The 18,233-nt window shown below is 37.1% G+C and overlaps 2 protein-coding genes across 4 annotated transcripts in view; one reads left to right on the top strand and one right to left on the bottom strand.

The window, feature by feature from the left end:
* LOC121326687 (translocation protein SEC62-like) overlaps positions 1-5,358 on the top strand; it is a 19,339-nt gene extending 13,981 nt beyond the window's left edge. The window contains exons 5-8 of the mRNA XM_041270051.1: positions 679-774; positions 1,880-1,940; positions 2,277-2,396; positions 3,317-5,358. Coding sequence (XP_041125985.1) covers positions 679-774; positions 1,880-1,940; positions 2,277-2,396; positions 3,317-3,825 — 786 coding nt within the window. The 3' untranslated portion in view covers positions 3,826-5,358. The remainder of the gene's footprint in view (positions 1-678; positions 775-1,879; positions 1,941-2,276; positions 2,397-3,316) is intronic.
* nadkb (NAD kinase b) lies at positions 4,570-18,233 on the bottom strand. 3 transcript variants are annotated; one of them, XM_041270049.1, is made up of 12 exons: positions 18,146-18,233; positions 16,482-16,775; positions 16,085-16,168; positions 13,392-13,521; positions 12,854-12,962; positions 12,405-12,490; positions 11,828-11,930; positions 10,418-10,578; positions 9,153-9,252; positions 8,675-8,832; positions 8,418-8,500; positions 4,570-7,253 (listed from the first exon to the last, which is right to left on the bottom strand). In XM_041270049.1, the coding sequence occupies exons 2-12, from the start codon at positions 16,766-16,768 to the stop codon at positions 7,094-7,096; spliced, it is 1,461 nt and encodes a 486-aa protein (XP_041125983.1). In that variant the 5' UTR covers positions 16,769-16,775; positions 18,146-18,233; the 3' UTR covers positions 4,570-7,093. The 3 variants fall into 3 exon arrangements, with proteins under 3 accessions (XP_041125983.1, XP_041125984.1, XP_041125982.1); XM_041270050.1 differs by having other exon boundaries at positions 18,203-18,224; XM_041270048.1 differs by having other exon boundaries at positions 16,482-18,233.

The following is an 18,233-nucleotide window of genomic DNA, read 5'->3' as shown; positions in this document are numbered from 1 at the left end:
AAAGTACACGGCCTACGTTGTGCCTGAAGCTCCTGCAATTTGACACTTAACAGGTTGTTACATTGTATAACTGAAAATTAAAAGCTAACAAAATGCAGCCAAATGTACTTCTTCGACAAACGACTGTGCCATTTTGTTTGGTTTCCGTTGCCATGAAAACAATCTGTTGACTGACAGGTTTTGAAAGATGTGCTCACATGATCCCTTTGGCTGTGTGAAAGGGTTATGACGGTATTATACCGGCATAGATTGTGTGAATGGTATTTAATTTTTTTTTTTTTTAAACATCTTTGAAACGGCTCAGTAGTGGCATTTGTTTGTGGGGTAGTACGTGTTTTAAATTCTTGTGGATGCACAACCTCTTAAATACTGCATTGCCTGTAAAAAGATTGTCTACTTTTGTGCTTCTATCAAAATCTGCTGTCTTGTCCTTACAAAATAAGTGGTTGAGGCAGCTTTTTTTTTCGCACAGTTATGTTACAGGTGACAGGTGTTTCTACACTCTTCCATTTTTTTTTATTTTTTTTTACCCAAACCCCTGTATAATTGGTAAATGTATGGTACACAATACACAAATGTAAGTTTTTTTTTTTTTTAAGTAAATTGAATTTACACATAAATGGCAAACAGACGGTTGAAATTGAATTGTGCTGTGTAAGTGTATGGTGTATTTTTCAGGATGAAAGTCCAGAAACACCAAAGAAGAAAAAAGAGACCAAGAAAAAATTCAAATTGGAGCCACATGAGGAGCAGATCTTCTTGGATGGAAATGAGGTTCACAAGCTTTTTTTTCTTTTCTTTTGCATGTACAGTGCTCCCTCACTATAACGCTGGTCTCTGGGGACATACAATATGAGCATTATAACCAAAGAGCATTATAAATGAGGGAGGGGGTGCGGGGCGCCGCAGGACACAGAACAACACACATCTGACTAAAATACAAAATAAAATAACTGTCTCTAGTGCACATATAGTGAAGAAAAAGTGTAACTTTCCATGATTAACCATGCATAAAGCACCATGTAATCAACAATATATATATATTTTTTTTTTAAAAGGTAACATTCCCACTCGTGGATCATTTTAATTATCAGTTTTTAAACCATAAATAGCCTGGCTAAGCGGCAGGCGGGAGTTCAGTTCGAAGCGACAGACAAGCAAACCAAGTGCGAGAAGGAGAGAGGGTCGGGAAAGGGGAAAAGGGAATGGGCTCATCCCATATTCGGCTGCCAGAGCGGGGCTGAAGCGTCTCGTCTCTGAGAAAGCTGCAGCTCTTCTCTCAGCAAAAAAAGTAAATACATTAGGAAAGAGAACCACGTAATACCTAATATTTATTTAGTTATAAAACGAATGCTGAATAAGATGTCTGTGTTATAAAGTGCAAGCGCAGCTTTTCTTCAGTTCAGATACTGTATCAAAAGGGAGAGACAGAAATAGAAATTAGACTGAGAAGTTGTTTACAGTTTGAACAACACCGGTACTGTATTTACTGTTGAAATATTGCATGAATCTCTAGTATAGGGAATTGGGGGACATGCTGTAGGAGCATTATATCTGAGGCATGTTATAACCAAAAGCCTTATAGCAAGGGTGCACTGTATATTGTTAAATGTGATTTTAACAAAATTTAGTATTCAAATGTATTAATTTTTTTCTAGGGTGTAATGAACATAACTCTTATGAAATAAATATAAATGGAAAATACAGTAGCTACCGGAGTATGGCTGTGCTGATACAGAGTGGCTGTATGCATTGTGCATTTCTTGCAAATTAATCTGCACTATAATTTACTTGTTGTCTGAGTTTTTTATTAATGTTGATGAAGCCTGAATTTTCTTCTGTTTTTTTTTTTTTTTTTTTTTTTTTTTTTTTTGTGCAGGTGTATGTTTGGATTTATGACCCAGTTCATGTTAAAACATTTGCCATGGGGCTGATATTAGGTGAGTATCAACTATGTATAAAATGTGGTTTTGTTTTCATATGCCAGGTCTGTGACTTTGTGTTTCTTGGTTTATTTATATATGTATTTTGTGGCATGGGAAATTCGCTATACTAATTTGTTGAAATGTGTTACTTCATTGATCAGATGCCAGCAGTCTGCTCTCATTCTAAAATCTACTGAAGTTTTTGGTTTCTACCAACCCAGCTGGTACATCAATAGAAATTAGGAGTAAAAATACAACATTGTGATGGTAAACCAATGAGAAAAGATGCGTTACCGATGAGGGCTGTTCTTTCTATGTGACCAATCTCTCTTTTAATTTTCTTTTTTCTAGTTATTGCGGTGATCACAGCCACCCTTTTCCCTCTCTGGCCAGCAGAAATGCGTGTGGGTGTCTATTATTTGAGTGTGGCAGCTGGTTGCTTTGTTGCCAGTATCCTTCTCCTTGCAGTGGGTAAGTAGCATCTCCATTATCCTAGTAGTAAGGTAAGCATTGATGGGGAACTGTCTTTTAAAAATGTAGTTTGTGGAATAATGTTATTAATCCATAATGAATGAATAAAATAGATTTGCATCTTGCTGTGGGTATGAATAAAGCAGTTCATCTTCTGTATGTTTTATATCCTGTTCTGCTTCAGGTGTCATACCCTGGTGACTTTAAAGCTCTGAAGTTTAAAGCACCCAGGATGTGATGACCAAAACACAAAATGATACAAAGGGAATCTTTAAAAAAAAAAAAAAAGAATATATTACTTTAACCGTTTTGCAATCTTATGTCGGACTAGGTCTGAATTTAGAATTTGCCCTTTCCGGTCCGATGTCGGACCCGGTCCAACATCATCAAAAAAACGTAAAAGCACAGTCTGTAGTTCTCCAGAAAAAGCAGAGAAAACCTTTCAATGGCCGAGTGAGTCCAAGAGAAGCTGAAAAGAGAGGGGCGAATCTAAGCAATACACATAGCCCCTGTACCACAGAGATAACACGGACACAAAGAAAGATAGCTGCTTCCGCATCCAGCGCCCAAAGAATATCACAGACATTTGCAGAGCTTATTGAGATGTTGTAGTAATAAAATAATGACTTTAATCTGTAGTAGTAAATTATACTGTAAATACAGTATAATTGTAAATCTCAAAACTAGTCACTTCTAAATCTTTTGTAGTCGTCTTTGTATTACTTTAGTATAAATACATGTTAATTTGGACTCATATGTTGTTTTTTTCTGACTTTATGTGAACGAAAAGACACACATTTGCCCATTTTCCCATTGGAAATAGTGATATTTTTTAGACCGCTAAGGGTTAAAAAAACCCTCTGGTATCTGGTTAGGGTCCTGTATATTCTGAAGAATGTTGTGTATCTCTCTCATTACAGCTCGTTGCATTCTGTTCCTCATAATCTGGGTCCTGAGCGGAGGCCGCCACCACTTCTGGTTCCTGCCGAACCTGACAGCCGACGTTGGATTTATCGACTCCTTCAGACCTCTTTACACCCATGAGTACAAGGGGCCTCGATCAGACTCTAAGAAACCTATCGACGACAAAGCAGAGGACGCAGTAAAGCCCCGGAAATCAGACAGCGAGGAAAAGTCAGCCAACGAAAAGAAAGAAATGGAGGCTACGGGGGAGGGGGAGGATGAGGAAGGGAAAGCACCAGGCAGTTTAGCAGCAGGGGGCTCGGCCGGGGAGAGACAGTCAGACACGGACAGTGATCGCAGAGAGGATGACGGTTCACAGCACAGCAACGGCAATGACTTTGAGATGATCACCAGAGAGGAGCTGGAGCAGCACACTGACGAGGGGGATGTTGAGGAAGAGGGTGAGTACGAGGAAGAGGAGGAGGAGGAGGATGATGAGACAAAGCCTTTACCTAAAAAAACATAAAAACAAATCCTTCCGCTCTCAACGAGGACTACTATTAATAATGTGCAGAAGAGAGAGGCTTTTCTATGTTGGTCAATCATTCTACACCTGGTAACTTTGTTTTACACAAAAAGCCTTATTATGAGCTCCAGCCACTGCCAAAACATTCTCACTTTTCAGAGTTCCCTTATTCTCAGAGTTTTGTTCCCCATTATTATTTTCAGAACGTGCACTTTATGTTTGACACTGTTACTCTGTAGTAGCCTGAAGCTTGTATCAGCATTTTCAATCTGTTCCAGTGTATGCAAAGGTTTCCTGCATGTGTGTTTGTACAACTGAAATTTTCAAGTTAAATAATTGAAAAACCTTTATCTGACAGCTGACACAATACAGATGACATATGAAGAAATTAAACTTTGCAGGTAGTGGCACCCGGTGGTTTGGGGATTTTTAAGGGCCCTGTAGGTTGAACCGTTAACTGCTCAACATGCACACAATTGGTTTATAATGTCAAACTTAACAATGAATAATGCAAAGGACACCCAAAACATCTTGTGCTCTTCTAAAAGGCATCCTTCAAGTCTTTTTAAGAATGTGTTTTTTTTTTTTTTTTTTTTTGTACCCAGCAGCATTTTCTAGTTATATTTAAAACCATAATTAAAAGCAGTTTGTCCTTTTAAATACCATGTGTAATACAACCTCCTGTCTCAAACAATTTATGAAAGCGCTGTGTAGAAGCAGCTAACTTGTGTATGTTGATGATTTAAAAAAAAAAAAAAAAAAACTGTCAGTAGTTGGTTACCAACATAGGAAATCTGATTTCTTTGTACATCATTACATTGACTTTTCCATCTGCAGCATGGTGCAGCCAGCTAATGCTGGGAACAAATCTGGTAAACTAAGGACACAGTAATATAAAACAAAATATTGGTAAGATTAAAATGAGGGACAATGATAAAAAATAAAAATAAAATAAAAACATGTCATTTTTCTGGACTTTTTAGTTTATAAAGTGTTCTAAAATTAAATTGGTTCTCTTGCAGATCAGTGCTAATGCAAACACAGAATTGTGCCAAAACATCAGCAGTTACTAAATGCATGTTCATTATTAGAAGTCATTTTAATAATGCTTTTTTATATAAATACAAAATATATGTGGTGATGAACAGTATAATTTTATATGCAACATAAAAATGTATGATTACATCAGTACTGATTATTTACATAGGATCCATCAAAGTAAAAATAACAGCATGGTTGCTTTCAGTAGAATGGAGTTTAATGTTTAAGGCCAATCAGTATTTGTAATTCAGAATAAGAATACACCAAGGATAATGGAGAAATGCTTGGACTTGGACCTTTATGGTTGACAGTAAGTTATTGAAACTTGATTTAAAATAGGCCTGTAATGCAAAATAAAAAATTCAGTTGACCTTATTTTAAGTAAGTTCCTTAAATACATATGTAGACTAGACTGGGGTAGGGCCATTATGTACATAATTAATTAACATTTGTATAGACAGCTGCAATTATTATTATTATTATTATTATTATTATTACATACAGTCAACATTTAAATGCAAATCCTGTTTTTATTGTTCTGAAAAATGTGTAAAGCACATGGAAAGAACTTTGTGTTACAACTGATTTGCCTTGTATTGATTATAATGCATTTTTGTGTTTTTAAATCCAAAAGTCCATAACAGTGCATTTCCAACTAATACTTTTTCCTATGTGCTACAGTAATTATCTTTTAGTTATCCCATTAAATACCTGCTGGTTTACACCAATTTTAATTTGGACACTTCTAAGCACAACCTACTAATGTTTCCAGCATTGGCTTTTTGTACTCCTGTTGACTATTCATTTATCCAAGTATAACTAAAGAGGACCATACAGTTTGTAGTTAAGATAGCACAGAAAGTAGTATAAGAGTTTTCTATATAATATTGCTTCTTTTTCTTACCAGACAAAATGCATTTTCTGTGTTTTAATGTTTGTCTTTCAAAAAGAAAGATTTGCCATTTGCTTTATTGTAGATCTTGGTGGAACTGTTTCAAGGTATCTCAAATTGTATGTGAGTGTTGCACAGTATCGGAATGTTGTATATTGTAGTTAACGGCTGCTTTTCCACACATTTCAAAGAGAAACGAAAATTCCCAACCCATTTCTCAGTTTTAACCTCTTAACCACTTAGTTGTCCATATTTGGATTGAAAGAATTGTATTTGTAGTTACTGGAACATAATTTAAACAATTAATGTCTGTCTGAAAAAAAAAATATATATATATGAATGTATCCTTTTATTGCAATAAAAAAAAAAAAGCAGTGATGTTGTCTTTTTATACTAATGTGACGATCACATTTACAGACTATGTTTAACAAAAAAAAAAAAGATTTTGCTCATCTTTAAATATCATCACATGGGAGTTGACAATATTTAGCCTGACATTTAAATAAACACATTACATACTAAACTAAACAGACCAAAGTCTGGGTTAAATCAAATACTATTTATTTTAACATAACCAATCAACTCATATTTTACAGGTAAATAGACTAAGTACAATTTTAACTGTAGTTACAGATTTTATTATTTTATATAAAACATGTATGGGTGATAAAAAGGCATACATGGCAATCATGCAAATCTATTTCTTGGTATTCTCTGGGAGAAAATAACATTTCCTGGGATGCCCTCCTAGGAAATGTACAGTGGGCAGTGCATGTATTACTGGTATGTTTATAATCAACCTCGAGTTACTGTACATTCTTTCCATCAGCTTTTCAAGTGACAAGACTGGGGAACTCGCACATTTGTTTTGGTATCCCCAAGACACTCCAAGTTTTCCCGTGGTACCCTTAATTCCTTATAGGTTCCATTTGATGCGGGGATGAAACAGCCTTTACTTAATTATGCACTTACCAACACAGATAATATTCTTTAATTAATGAGATCTATCTATGTATCTATCAATCAAAATAAATCTGCAATTAAATAAGGTGAAAACAGCTTATAAATGTAACCTGTTCTGCATACAAAAATGACAGATAAAGTTACGGTGTATGCAGTAAATACTCCTGAAAAGTACCAAACCACAAGCTGGCCATTTTCAAAATATTTTACTCCAAATGTGGAAAATCCTTTTTATTTATTTTAAAGTGGTTTGTTACCAGTTTCTGAAAGGCCTTGTTTAAGGTCACTAAAACACTTGGAGAATGGCCATGTAGTTTGCAGCTGCAAGCCTTGGTTTGTGTTTTCTGACCCCCACCATCGTCCCGCTGTGCCTCAGTTCTCTGTGTCGGAGGAGTTTGGAGAGTCACTCAGTCTGGTCTGCTTCTTGCGGACGTTCCAGTGGAGACACTCAGCCAGGCTCTCGAACCAGTCATAAACCAGGTCGTGGCAGCAGATGCAGGGCACTGGATAGCAGGACGTCGTTATTTTGATTCTAAAAATAATGAGATCAGGAGTTGACAGAATGTACTAATATACTGTTTTATTTGCCTGAAATTAAACGGGATACACATGACTCAATATTAGGATTCCTAGTGCTGCATGAGCCAATATCAAAGTTCTGAAATTATCTACTGATTTATAGCTTTGGTTATTTGTGTAATTAACATACAATCTCTGGAAGACTTTTTGTGTAATTTCGAACCACAGACATTTATTATTTTCTTTTTAGGAAACCAAAAAACGAAGTTACAGTAATTTTCACCAAAATTACAATTTTTCAATTTTGTAATTATGGACGAAAAAACAGAAAAATGAAAACACCAGACCACATTTGATTTTTTTTAATTTTCAGGGAACGTTGTAAAAATTGAAGTAATAAGCGTTAAACGGAACGTGCTGCTAGTGGGTAGGTCCCTTCGTAGGTTGTAAATGAGAAAAACAGACAACTTTTTTATTGAATGCAACATTAATAATACTACAACATGTGAAGGAAACATGTACAGTGTGAAATATATCTATTACACAAAACAAAACCAGGTACAAGTTCCTTCCTTATGGAACATTAGACAACCACGTTTGTCACACAGACTAGTCTGCTTACACGCGGAGGAAATATAGCTCTTCATTGGGCATACGCTGGTGCATTTCAGTGCAGATGTTTTCTGGCTCATAAGAGATGCTTGAAAACAGCGATTTTGGACATAGCAGTTTGGCATTATACAGATGTTTGGGCGCATACAGATTATAATACAGTGACCAAATACATTCGGAACAGCAAGGTGGGATAGTGGTTTATGTTTTATCGTTCATATAGTGCTGATGTACCCTTTAAGCTCCCAATTGGTGGTTATTGTTTCATTTACTCCTCAAATTACATGTCAAGGGCGGCTCTGAAGATGAGACTGGGACACACATTATATAGTATAGTATAGTAGGAACATGTTGTATAGCTCACTCTCTTTCAAAACATGAAGTGTTTTTCTTGTCAACCGGCTAAACCATCCCAGGATGGTGTTATATCACTTTTATATGTTTAACATTTTCAGCTTATGTCAACTAATAAAATACAGATGCAGTAACTATTCTGTGTTGTATGTAATTGGTATCTAGGTGGAGCAGTGTTCCAGTTAAAATGTACAGCTGACTGCCAGTTTACCTGTCACCATGCTGGATCTCTTGTCTCTTCCTGCCATCAAAAGACACCCAAGCTGTGTTCCTGGCATCTGGAGATAACATTATCTAAAACGACACAATTATGCAATTAATGAGTCAGATTAGAGGATCAACAGATGAAGTCACGGAAGTGTTTTATTTAGGTTTAAGTAACCAATCCTTGCATTGATTTAAAATTATAGACTACAATGTGTCGGTAATTACAGACGATTTATAATTGAGGTAAAACCATCCTTTCACCATGAGTTCCACTCCGGCAGGCACGACAATGGGTCGGAATGAGAGGGAGTGTGGGCAGATGGGAGTCACCATGATGGCTGGAACGTTGGGATGGATCATGGAAGCCCCAGCCGCAGCGGCGTACGCTGTGCTGCCCGTTGGCGTCGACACGATCACACCTGCACCACACCAGGAAAAAAATCTGTTAGGTTATAGCTCCTATCTATAGTCTATCAGCAATAACTACAGGGCACATGGAGAGTACTGGGGTCCTTTCAGTTGTAATATTGCTATACTATGACAAGTGCTTTGGTCTTTAATTAATCTTGGTTTTTAATTAAAGTAATTTAAGCTCTGCATCCACTGAGTATGATATGTTGCTATGCTAAGCTGTGAACTAAAATCTGTTGCAACAGGTTAACAACAGCTATTGTATATTCAAGCAAAAAAAAGAGGACACACCAAACGGATCCCAAATGTTAGTCGGTTTTTATCTTACCATCTCCCTGCACTGAGGTAATCAATCTCCCATCCAGATACAAGTCCACGTTGGAAAGATACGAGGAAGGTCCTCGGTCCACAACCACCTCATTGAGTGCCTGAGAAAAGTTTAACCCAGTAGCAAGACCATACAATAAAAAAAATTAACTAAAATGAACATTGTCTATTTCAGGATTATGTAATAAATGGATAATGGCATTGCTGTGGCAAGGTGTGATAGAGACAGCTGTAAATCTCCCTCCCGACCAGAAAGGGCGCTGTGTAAGGTTGGTGACACACTTCCCCATAGACGGGTCAACTTGATCGTGGGTGGAAACATGAAGTCGGCATCTTGGAGGAAGTGCATAGATGCGCGATTGCGAAATGATTCCCATGCGATCAGCTGCGGGCCAGGCAGCGATTGGAGAAACCATGGCGCCGGGCTGATTGCTGGGTGGAGTTGAGTAGTACAAAGGGGGCGCAGCTAAGTGAGTACGGCCCCTTGTGCTGAGAATGTAACATACAGCTGGAGCGTTGTTTATTTGTTTTGTTACGTGTCTGTGTTTTTTGTCTATGTTGCAGAGGAGGAATAAAGACAGGAGCTGTTACCATGGAGCCAGCATAAACCCCTGAACACTTCCCTCACTGCACAAGAACTGACGCACATCACGATCCCCCGTGGATTGGAAGAGCACAATACTGTGCACCAGAGCCGTGGGATTAAATAATTGTATTGTTATTATTTTTGGGTTTGCAAGCTCACCTTGTCCCCCCTCCCCCTCCTCTTGCTGGTAAAGGTGTGGTTTTCGTTTGCTTTTGTGGAGCATTTAATAAACACAGATATTTTTGGGACTATAAACACTGTCTGGACAGTCAATTCCTTACACCACTGCCTGTTCACACAAGCTAATAACAGGACTCCAGTGTCAATAAAGCGTGGTATTATTCGAACGAGGGAGTGCCATTATTACGCTGGAACACACCACAGCAATGCTACTGTCACCATATACTACAACTTATTTATCATTTATGCATTTATTTATCTGCCTTTGCTTGTCTGAAATAGTCACTGTAGTCTACTGATGAAAGAGCTTTTGAGAACAGAGCTTGAGCATCCATGTGAAGCAGTGATTTTAGTTCAGGTGCATTAATTAGCCAACTGCTTTATTTGCTGTGCCGTTATTAAGTAAAAACACAGCGGTAGGCCTCCACAGAAAGCAAAGGAGAGCAGTGTCTGGCTGTTGTATAATACAAGGTAAAGCTCCTTTGATGTAAGGTTCTTACCTGTAATTGCATGGTAATGGTTCCAGCCTCTTTGTCAGTGTGGCTCTGCGGGACAAGTCCATTTTCTTCTACTTTGTACTTGTTTCCAGTCTCCTGCACATGCTTTATGTCTTTCACCACCTTCACTTTCAAACGACTACGAAGGACTATAGCTGCATTTCCTTAAAAGAAAAAAAAACCCTCCTCTCTCAACCGGCATTTATTTACAACATTTGCCAGCAGATTCGGCGCATATTGGAGAACAGTGAATATTTGAGACCAGCGTTTATATAAGATTAGCTTCACATGCTTCATGCGGTCATTGAGAAACCGCTAACACACAACCTTGTAGCAACATCGTAACTCAATTAAAACATTCCAGCAACTTTGTTAAAAGGTTGTGTGTCAGTGGGAACTAAGTAACAGTTTTGTTTTATAACAAAATTACACTGATTGTACACCCTCAAGTATAAAGTAAAAGTATTATCATGGTCTTTATCTATGCACTGGTTAACAAGGATAAAGTACGCAAAACGCTGGAAAATGAACAAGCAGAAGTACGAATTTGTATTTAAAAGTGGAATTAAAGTTATTGTTTATACTACAACTAATAATAATAATAATAATAATAATAATAATAATAATAATAATAATAATAATAAAATACAAACTTCCAAATATTTTTTTTTTAAATGAACAATAAAAGCCATAAGTATCATTATCAAAAATAATCTGTTGTTTAATCTCAAACTTAAATACAACAAAACACGTTAATATACACCGGGTTTGTATCTGTCTTACTTTCATCCGCTTAAAATTATCAAAACTTAACAATGTAATAACTGCATTAAAAAAAAAAAAAAAATTATTACATGACGTGATTATTTGAGACCCGGCAATATGTTAAGTTTTAGGGTACTTAACCTTTTTGAAACTCTCTGAATAAACCTTTCTGAAAAAATAGTAGCAAATTACATCAAATATAGTTGACATTCTCCACAATAGCCAGCAGGAGGCGCTGATGTGTAAGCAAAAGTCTAGTCTAGTATATTCTTAGCATGCAAAAAGTTATAACATTATTAATCAAAAAATAACAACAGGTTTCCAACTGTACCAGCAATGTGTTATGCTATTACATGACTATATGGCCTCTAAATATTGTTAGATATTTAACATACATGGGGATCCATAAGTCTGGCATCGTAGGCACAACTGTTAGAACTGGTTGTCTTGTGATTTCTTTAACGTTCATTTTAACGTGATGCATGCAAAACAAAGGCCACCATACTGAACACATTCTGTAACTATACTGCATAATATATCATATTGCTTATGATGATGCCTGACTTATGGGACAGCATGTTTTTTCGATAGATTATCATGTTGCATAAAAATACACTATGATAATCTGTCACTGGATTTCTTTCTTACCTTCGAAAACCTTGGTCACCTCTGTTTTGTATGATTCAAATTTGAATGGTGTGAGAAACCCCAGAGAGCCTAGATGGAATGCCATGACTGGAGGAACACTGCCCTGGATTAGAGAAAGTGTGGCGGCATTAGGACTAAATTTGGAAAACCAAATCTACAAAAAAGAAGAATAGCTTCAACCACACATGTACATAAAACTCCTTATAACCACATGCTAACTTACCTCAGAACTGATCAATCAACTACATGATGCAGCCAGGATTCGTGCTTAGTTAAAATGTTCTCATTTTTTAATATTCAGGGAGTGCAGACTGTATTTGAGAGGGTCTTTTTTGTAGTACGGTGACCAGAACTAGACACAGTACTCGGAGTAGGGCTAACTAGCGTTATAATCTTAGCATAACTTTCTTAGACTTGTATTCCACCCTTCATAATGTAACCTGCTTTTTTGGGAGAAAGTGTCAAACTCTGAAATCAAAACATGATAAGCTGTCCTTTGTTAATGTTACATCATTACTGATGTGTGAAAAAGAATACAGTGAAAATCTTCTGTAAACCAAAAACCAGGACTATTTACCTGGAACAGAGAAGATGCATATAGAAGTGTTCCGTCACCCCCCAAGCAGACAATCAGGTCTATACATTTGGAAATGTCATCATATCCTACAAAAGCAAAGAGAGATCATCAGCAAACAATGGCACGTGTTCATACTGCCAAAAAGTTTATTTTAGTGTTTCTAAATTTACCACTATTGAATGTTTTACATAGTTATGGCACGATGGTAAGTTGGCTATGGTAAGCCATAGAGACCAATGGTAAAGCATCATTGTTAAAAAACATACATCAAATTTCCTTTGGTGGTTTCCGGCATGTTGTTCCACAGTTGCATTACAAACTAGTATACCTCCCTTCCCACCCCCCTGTAAAACAATTTCTCACAGTTCTCAGGTAAATGAGGAGAAACCCTCAGCTCTGTGTACAGCTTTAGCATGTTCTGTGAAAACTGCAGTTTTGGTTTGATTCACCTTCTCTGAAAGAGCACAGCTGGTTTCGGATGGTATGAAAAGCCTCGTCGTTTGAAAGAGCAGAGTCCTCCACCACCTTCTTCTCAACATAAACCACCAGCTGCTTCTCCTGCGTGTTATTGAAGCGTAGCACAAGGTTGTGTTAGCATTACACATGGACGCCTGGTACTGTGGTTGTAAACATGAGTTTCCCAAATGGGTGTTCTTGGTATCAAAATAAGGTTAACCAATTAACATTTAATCACCAGTAAGAATATTCCAGGACCTTCAAAGAATTTTGAGAGATGTTAATCTTAAGCATGCTCTACTGAAGAAAGGTTAACCATGCACCCTGCAATCAGTAATCCTGCCCTCTGTAGCATATTGCATTTAAAAACCAACATCTTCACATGCAATACATAATGTGGTGCAGGCAAAAGGTCTGGCACATGGAAAAGGGAGCAGGGTCTGGTTACATAAATACAGTAGCTTTTCTCTATACAAGAATCCACTGGGCTTTACAAGGACACTAATATGAACAGCAGTCAATGGGCGATACCTCAACCAGGAACCTGCAGAGCTGTCTGAAGGGTTCCAGCAGGCTCTCATCCCGGATCTTCTTAATAACAAGGACATTGACGGGAGGCTTGCTCCAGGTGAGCCTCTGACTGGCTGGATCTTGGATGTGCCTGTGAGTAAAATATTATTTACATATATATATATATATATATATATTTTTTTTTTTTGCAGCAACTCTGCTCTGCTTTAATCATTCAAAGTTATTTGCCTGAGAAGGACTAATGCATATACTATCTTTACCCCAGATAGTACGGATTTCTGGCTAAGTGTTCAACAAACCAGCCACCTCCATTTGTCAAAGAGCTGGCAGTCTCTTCAGAAACACCTGACAGAACCTTTGGGCTGTAACTCAGCCCATTTGTGCCAGGCAATCAGACTATGTACTTAGCACTTTTCCTTATCTTAAAGACCAGCCAATCAGACTGTGTACTTGGCACGTTTCCTTATCTTAGATTATCTTATTTGTGATGAACTGTTTTGCTTGATTTAATTATTATTATTATTATATTATTATTATTATTTATTACTTAGCGGAAAACCCTTATCCAGGACGACTTACAGTTGCTACAAAATATCACAATACAGTGCCACAGAGCAAAATCTCACATTACACAATTATCACATTACAGATAAGAGCAGTTATAAAGTACAGTAAAATCAGCAGATAGTAAGATCAAACACAAATAAGAGCAAAATAAATAAAGTCAAATACAAGATGATGCAAGTACTGATGCAATTGGCTGACATAGTCGAATACTATTATTTTCTTAAACAGCAAATATTCAGATAAATACATCAAAATTAACATCAAAGTTATTCAAGCACTTTACAATAGCTGTGTTGTAATTAACATCCTGTAGGTAAAGTGTATCTGCAAGGACAGCTTTCAGTATGTCAGATACATGTTCACCATTTAGGTCTTGCAAAACAAATGCAATGTGTAACCCATACTGATGTTGGGCATCAGTCGACTCGTCGCTGACCACTGACAAGAAACCAGACTGTTTTACCAATTCCATAATCTTCTGCTTGTGATACTGTTTAGGTAAGTATTCACGTCCGGGCTGGGGTATGAAGGAATCACTCCACCATTTGCTACACTCAGTCTGAAGAATTTACCTAACTTTTGGTTATCCAATTTTTCAAAAGGTATATTTGCACAAATAAACGCCTGTCAGGTCAAAATTTAATAAGTGGACTTTTGGAATATGGAAGTCACTGTTTTTTGTTTCTTTGCATGTAAAGCAGCTGCAGTACTGCTCTGAATTTCCACCTTTCTCTTTCGGTGAATAAAATCTAAATGCCTGTCAACAGACGAGTTTCGGTAGTGATCTACAGTAACGTTGCAGGACATACAGAAGAGTTTACCTCCATCGCTGTGTAAAACTCCTGCAGATACTGCTTTACATGATCTGCTGCAGACATATTTTTTTTGTTTACAGGGTGTATTATTTTAATTTCCCGCTTAGATTTCCTACAGTGACCTGACATAATCAGTGCACAGCACTATGTGCATGGCGAATATTACACGCAGGAACATAGCAGAGCTGTACAGTTTCGATGGTGTGATTTTTTATTTTTTTGGTATGAAATACAAATAATTATGAAATTTTTTTTATTTCTTAAGAATATTGTAAAAATCGCAGTATTGGGCTAATTTCACGATTTCCGCACAGCCTGTAAAATCGCAATTTTCACAGGGCCTTACAGAAAGCAATGCCTATGATCTGCCTAATGACTATTATGTTGGTTTTTTAGTTTTTTTTTTTAAAATAAAATATAATATATTATTATTATTATTATTATTATTATTATTATTATTATTATTATTATTATTATTATTATTATTATTATTAACAATAATACAAAACTGCCAAAAAAATGTACAGTATGAAATGCATTAAGGTGAAGTAGCAGTTAGTTCAAACATTTTAACAGCAAATGCTGGAATCTTTCTGTATAATTCTGTGTAAATAAATATAAAACAAGGGGCAACAATATTAATTCAGAAATAAGACCATAGGTTTTTTATGCTGGGCTGTTTTTTTGGATAATAATAATAATAATAATCACATCAGTAATAAAACAAGCAAATGAGATAGCTGCAGTAATTGCATCAATTAAATATGCAATTAAAACCAAGATTAACTAATTTTTTTAATCGCAATTAATTTGTTTAATCATTAGACAGCCCTAATGGTTACATACGTCTGTTAAGCAGAAGCATCAGTCACATACTTGGTTTTGCTACAGACTCGTGGTTTTACAGCTGAAATGAGGAAAGCGCGCCTCTCGGTCTGGTTGACCCAGCGTCGTTGTGGAATGTCTCTGTGCAGAGTTGCATGGTTCACAGGTATGGCTTGTGTTAGACAGTAGATTTGAAAAGTTTTACACATCTGTAAATGTGCTTGTCCAAACAGGCCTGGCTCTTTGTATGCTTCTTATGAACCATTATTCTGGGAGCGTACAGTCACCACTTCGCTCACCAGTCTCAGTCTGTGCATAGAATTGCTCTGTGTTATCCATCCTTACATCTGAGTTTCAGTTTTAAATTGATGCATTCTCATTGCGGCTGAATACCCTCCAGATTGTTTTCCAAAGTACAGAGGCTCAGCTGGTTAATTTTAGATACTCCTGATATTGACAGTATATACACAAGCTGCTTTTACTCACATGACAGAAGTAGGATTAGGAAGAATACAGGCCTTGGGCCCAAAGTGTGTTGCTGGATATGGTCCATGAAGAAAGTGTCCTCGTCTGCAAACCAAAAACATAAAGAAAGATCATTGCATTAAAAAAAAAAAAAGAAAACAGTATTGAATTAAAGCGTGTTGTTCTCTTTAAAAAATGCACATCATTGTACATGCTTTGTGTATTTTTTTATTAAAATATATCAAATTAAAAATGACTGAACAGAATGATAGGAAGTAATAAGTTCTGTCACAATCGGATTAGCATTCTCTATTAAAAGCATGATATCAGTATGTATGTACGGACACACACAAAGTATCTTGCACTATATCCTGGATATTTATCCTAAGCTATGGATTATCACTTCTCTTTAATGTACCTGCACCTGTCCCATCTCTTAGGAGATTCCGTTGTTGTTGTGTTCTCCGGTCGCCCTGGTAACTGCTCATCTCTGCTTCTGTGCACCTGCTCTTGATCCACATTCCTCTCTTGTGGTACGTTCACGTCCATTGGTTCCTTGGGTGACTTCTCTTGCCTGCCCTGTCTCCTATGGGGCTGAAAGGCTTCTTCTGGATCCGAGTTATGCTCAGACAATCTGTCCAGATGTTCATATACAGGCACCTGAGCTGCACTTATAAAATTATCCATCTCCTCAGCCCTCTCCATTCTGCAACTACATAAAGTACAATATTCTGACAGAAACCTCATAACATTCAAAAACACATAACACATATATAAAACTAACACCCTTGTTTCATAGACCCCCAATTAGAACCAGTCTTGAGCCCCTTTCACACTGACATGCTCAGTGTCAAGCGGATCGGCTACACAATTTCACACTGCTTTTTGAAGAAGCAGAGTCTACCTGGGTGACAAGCAAATACAATACGGACGAATCTATCCAAACTTCTCTGGTTTGAATCGATCGCCCAAATGTTGATTAGATCAAATGTTTCCTCATCCCTGCTGAATAAATATAAATGTTCCTTGCAGAAGTGAAACCTTTATGCAGGCGTAGCCGTTTGTTACTTCATCGGCCATCATGCAGTTTGCTAAGGTCGACCCACTTCTTAAGGGTGGGTCGCTGCCGACCCGGGGTCAACTCGGGTACAACGCAAGTACATGGTTTCACACTACTCGGGATTGTGACTTGGGTAGTCGGGACCTGGTTGGAGCGCCAGTGTGAACGGAGCTTTGGAATTCCTTAACTAAGGATGGTGCCAGGGTGGTGCCACTTTGAATCAATCGAAAAACTTAAGTTATCCATTAAGTTTCCAGACTGTGGTCTGAGAATGCATTGCAACATAGACAAAATGTAGCTTTAATGTTTCAGAACAAGGACGTTATGTAATCCTTGCATTTTAAGGTAAATGCCATTATCAAACAGCACTTTTTTTTTCAAACTGTATTTTATTCATAAAAACAAACTGCTAAAGCAACAAGATAAATTATCTATCCAGACAGATAGATAAATAGATAGATATACTACCATAATAATATATGCGTTGGGGTTCGGGTGTATCTGTACGACATTTTGTATTTTAAAATACCTGGTAGAAGAAAAACACGATTCCCTACACCAGCTAGCAGACTGCCTAACTACTTCCTCATCACCTACACCCCATAAGTGTCACCTTTGCAGTTGTATTTTTTTTTTTCTAAACTGAACAGTAGCGTATTAATATGGTTTTATTATAAATTAGGTGAGGATAATTATTAAGCCAAATTGACTAAATCAGACGTAAGCAACGGTTTGTTCAGTTGGCCACTTAATAAACACATGGAAGAAAAAACAAAAAAAACGTATTAAAACAAAACAATCTTTTCCAACTATGCACTGGCTAAACTGCAGATGGTAAGTATTGTAAACACACAATTTACACTGGAGATAATTAAACTGCAGATGGTAGGTATTGTGAACAGTTACACTGAATATAATTAAACTGAAGTCGTCAGTCCAGGAATCGAAATGACGTCGGTATCGTTTGCCACGACTACAGTTACTAGTAAAACTGCTTCAATAACAGGGGTTATATTACTTACGATTTCTAAACTAGAACAACGCAATTTTCAAAACAATATACCAGACTTGCTCTGTACCCTTAAACATGTCCCCAGCACCCAGCAACTG

Source organism: Polyodon spathula, chromosome 14 (assembly GCF_017654505.1).
Source record: "Polyodon spathula isolate WHYD16114869_AA chromosome 14, ASM1765450v1, whole genome shotgun sequence".
NCBI lineage: Eukaryota > Metazoa > Chordata > Actinopteri > Acipenseriformes > Polyodontidae > Polyodon > Polyodon spathula.
Note: the sequence above shows the minus strand (reverse complement) of the source record. Positions and strands in the feature narration are given on the sequence as shown.

Bases quoted from the DNA above. Each gene is read 5' to 3' on its own strand.
- nadkb (XM_041270048.1), bottom strand. From the start codon at position 16,834: ATGTGTTATGTGTTTTTGAATGTTATGAGGTTTCTGTCAGAATATTGT. The intron at 13,522-16,084 runs GTGAGTAAAAGC...TTTTACTCACAG, and splicing joins CCTAATCCTACTTCTGTCAT to GCACATCCAAGATCCAGCCA. The intron at 9,253-10,417 runs GTAAGAACCTTA...AACTTTTCTCAG, and splicing joins CCATTACCATGCAATTACAG to GCACTCAATGAGGTGGTTGT.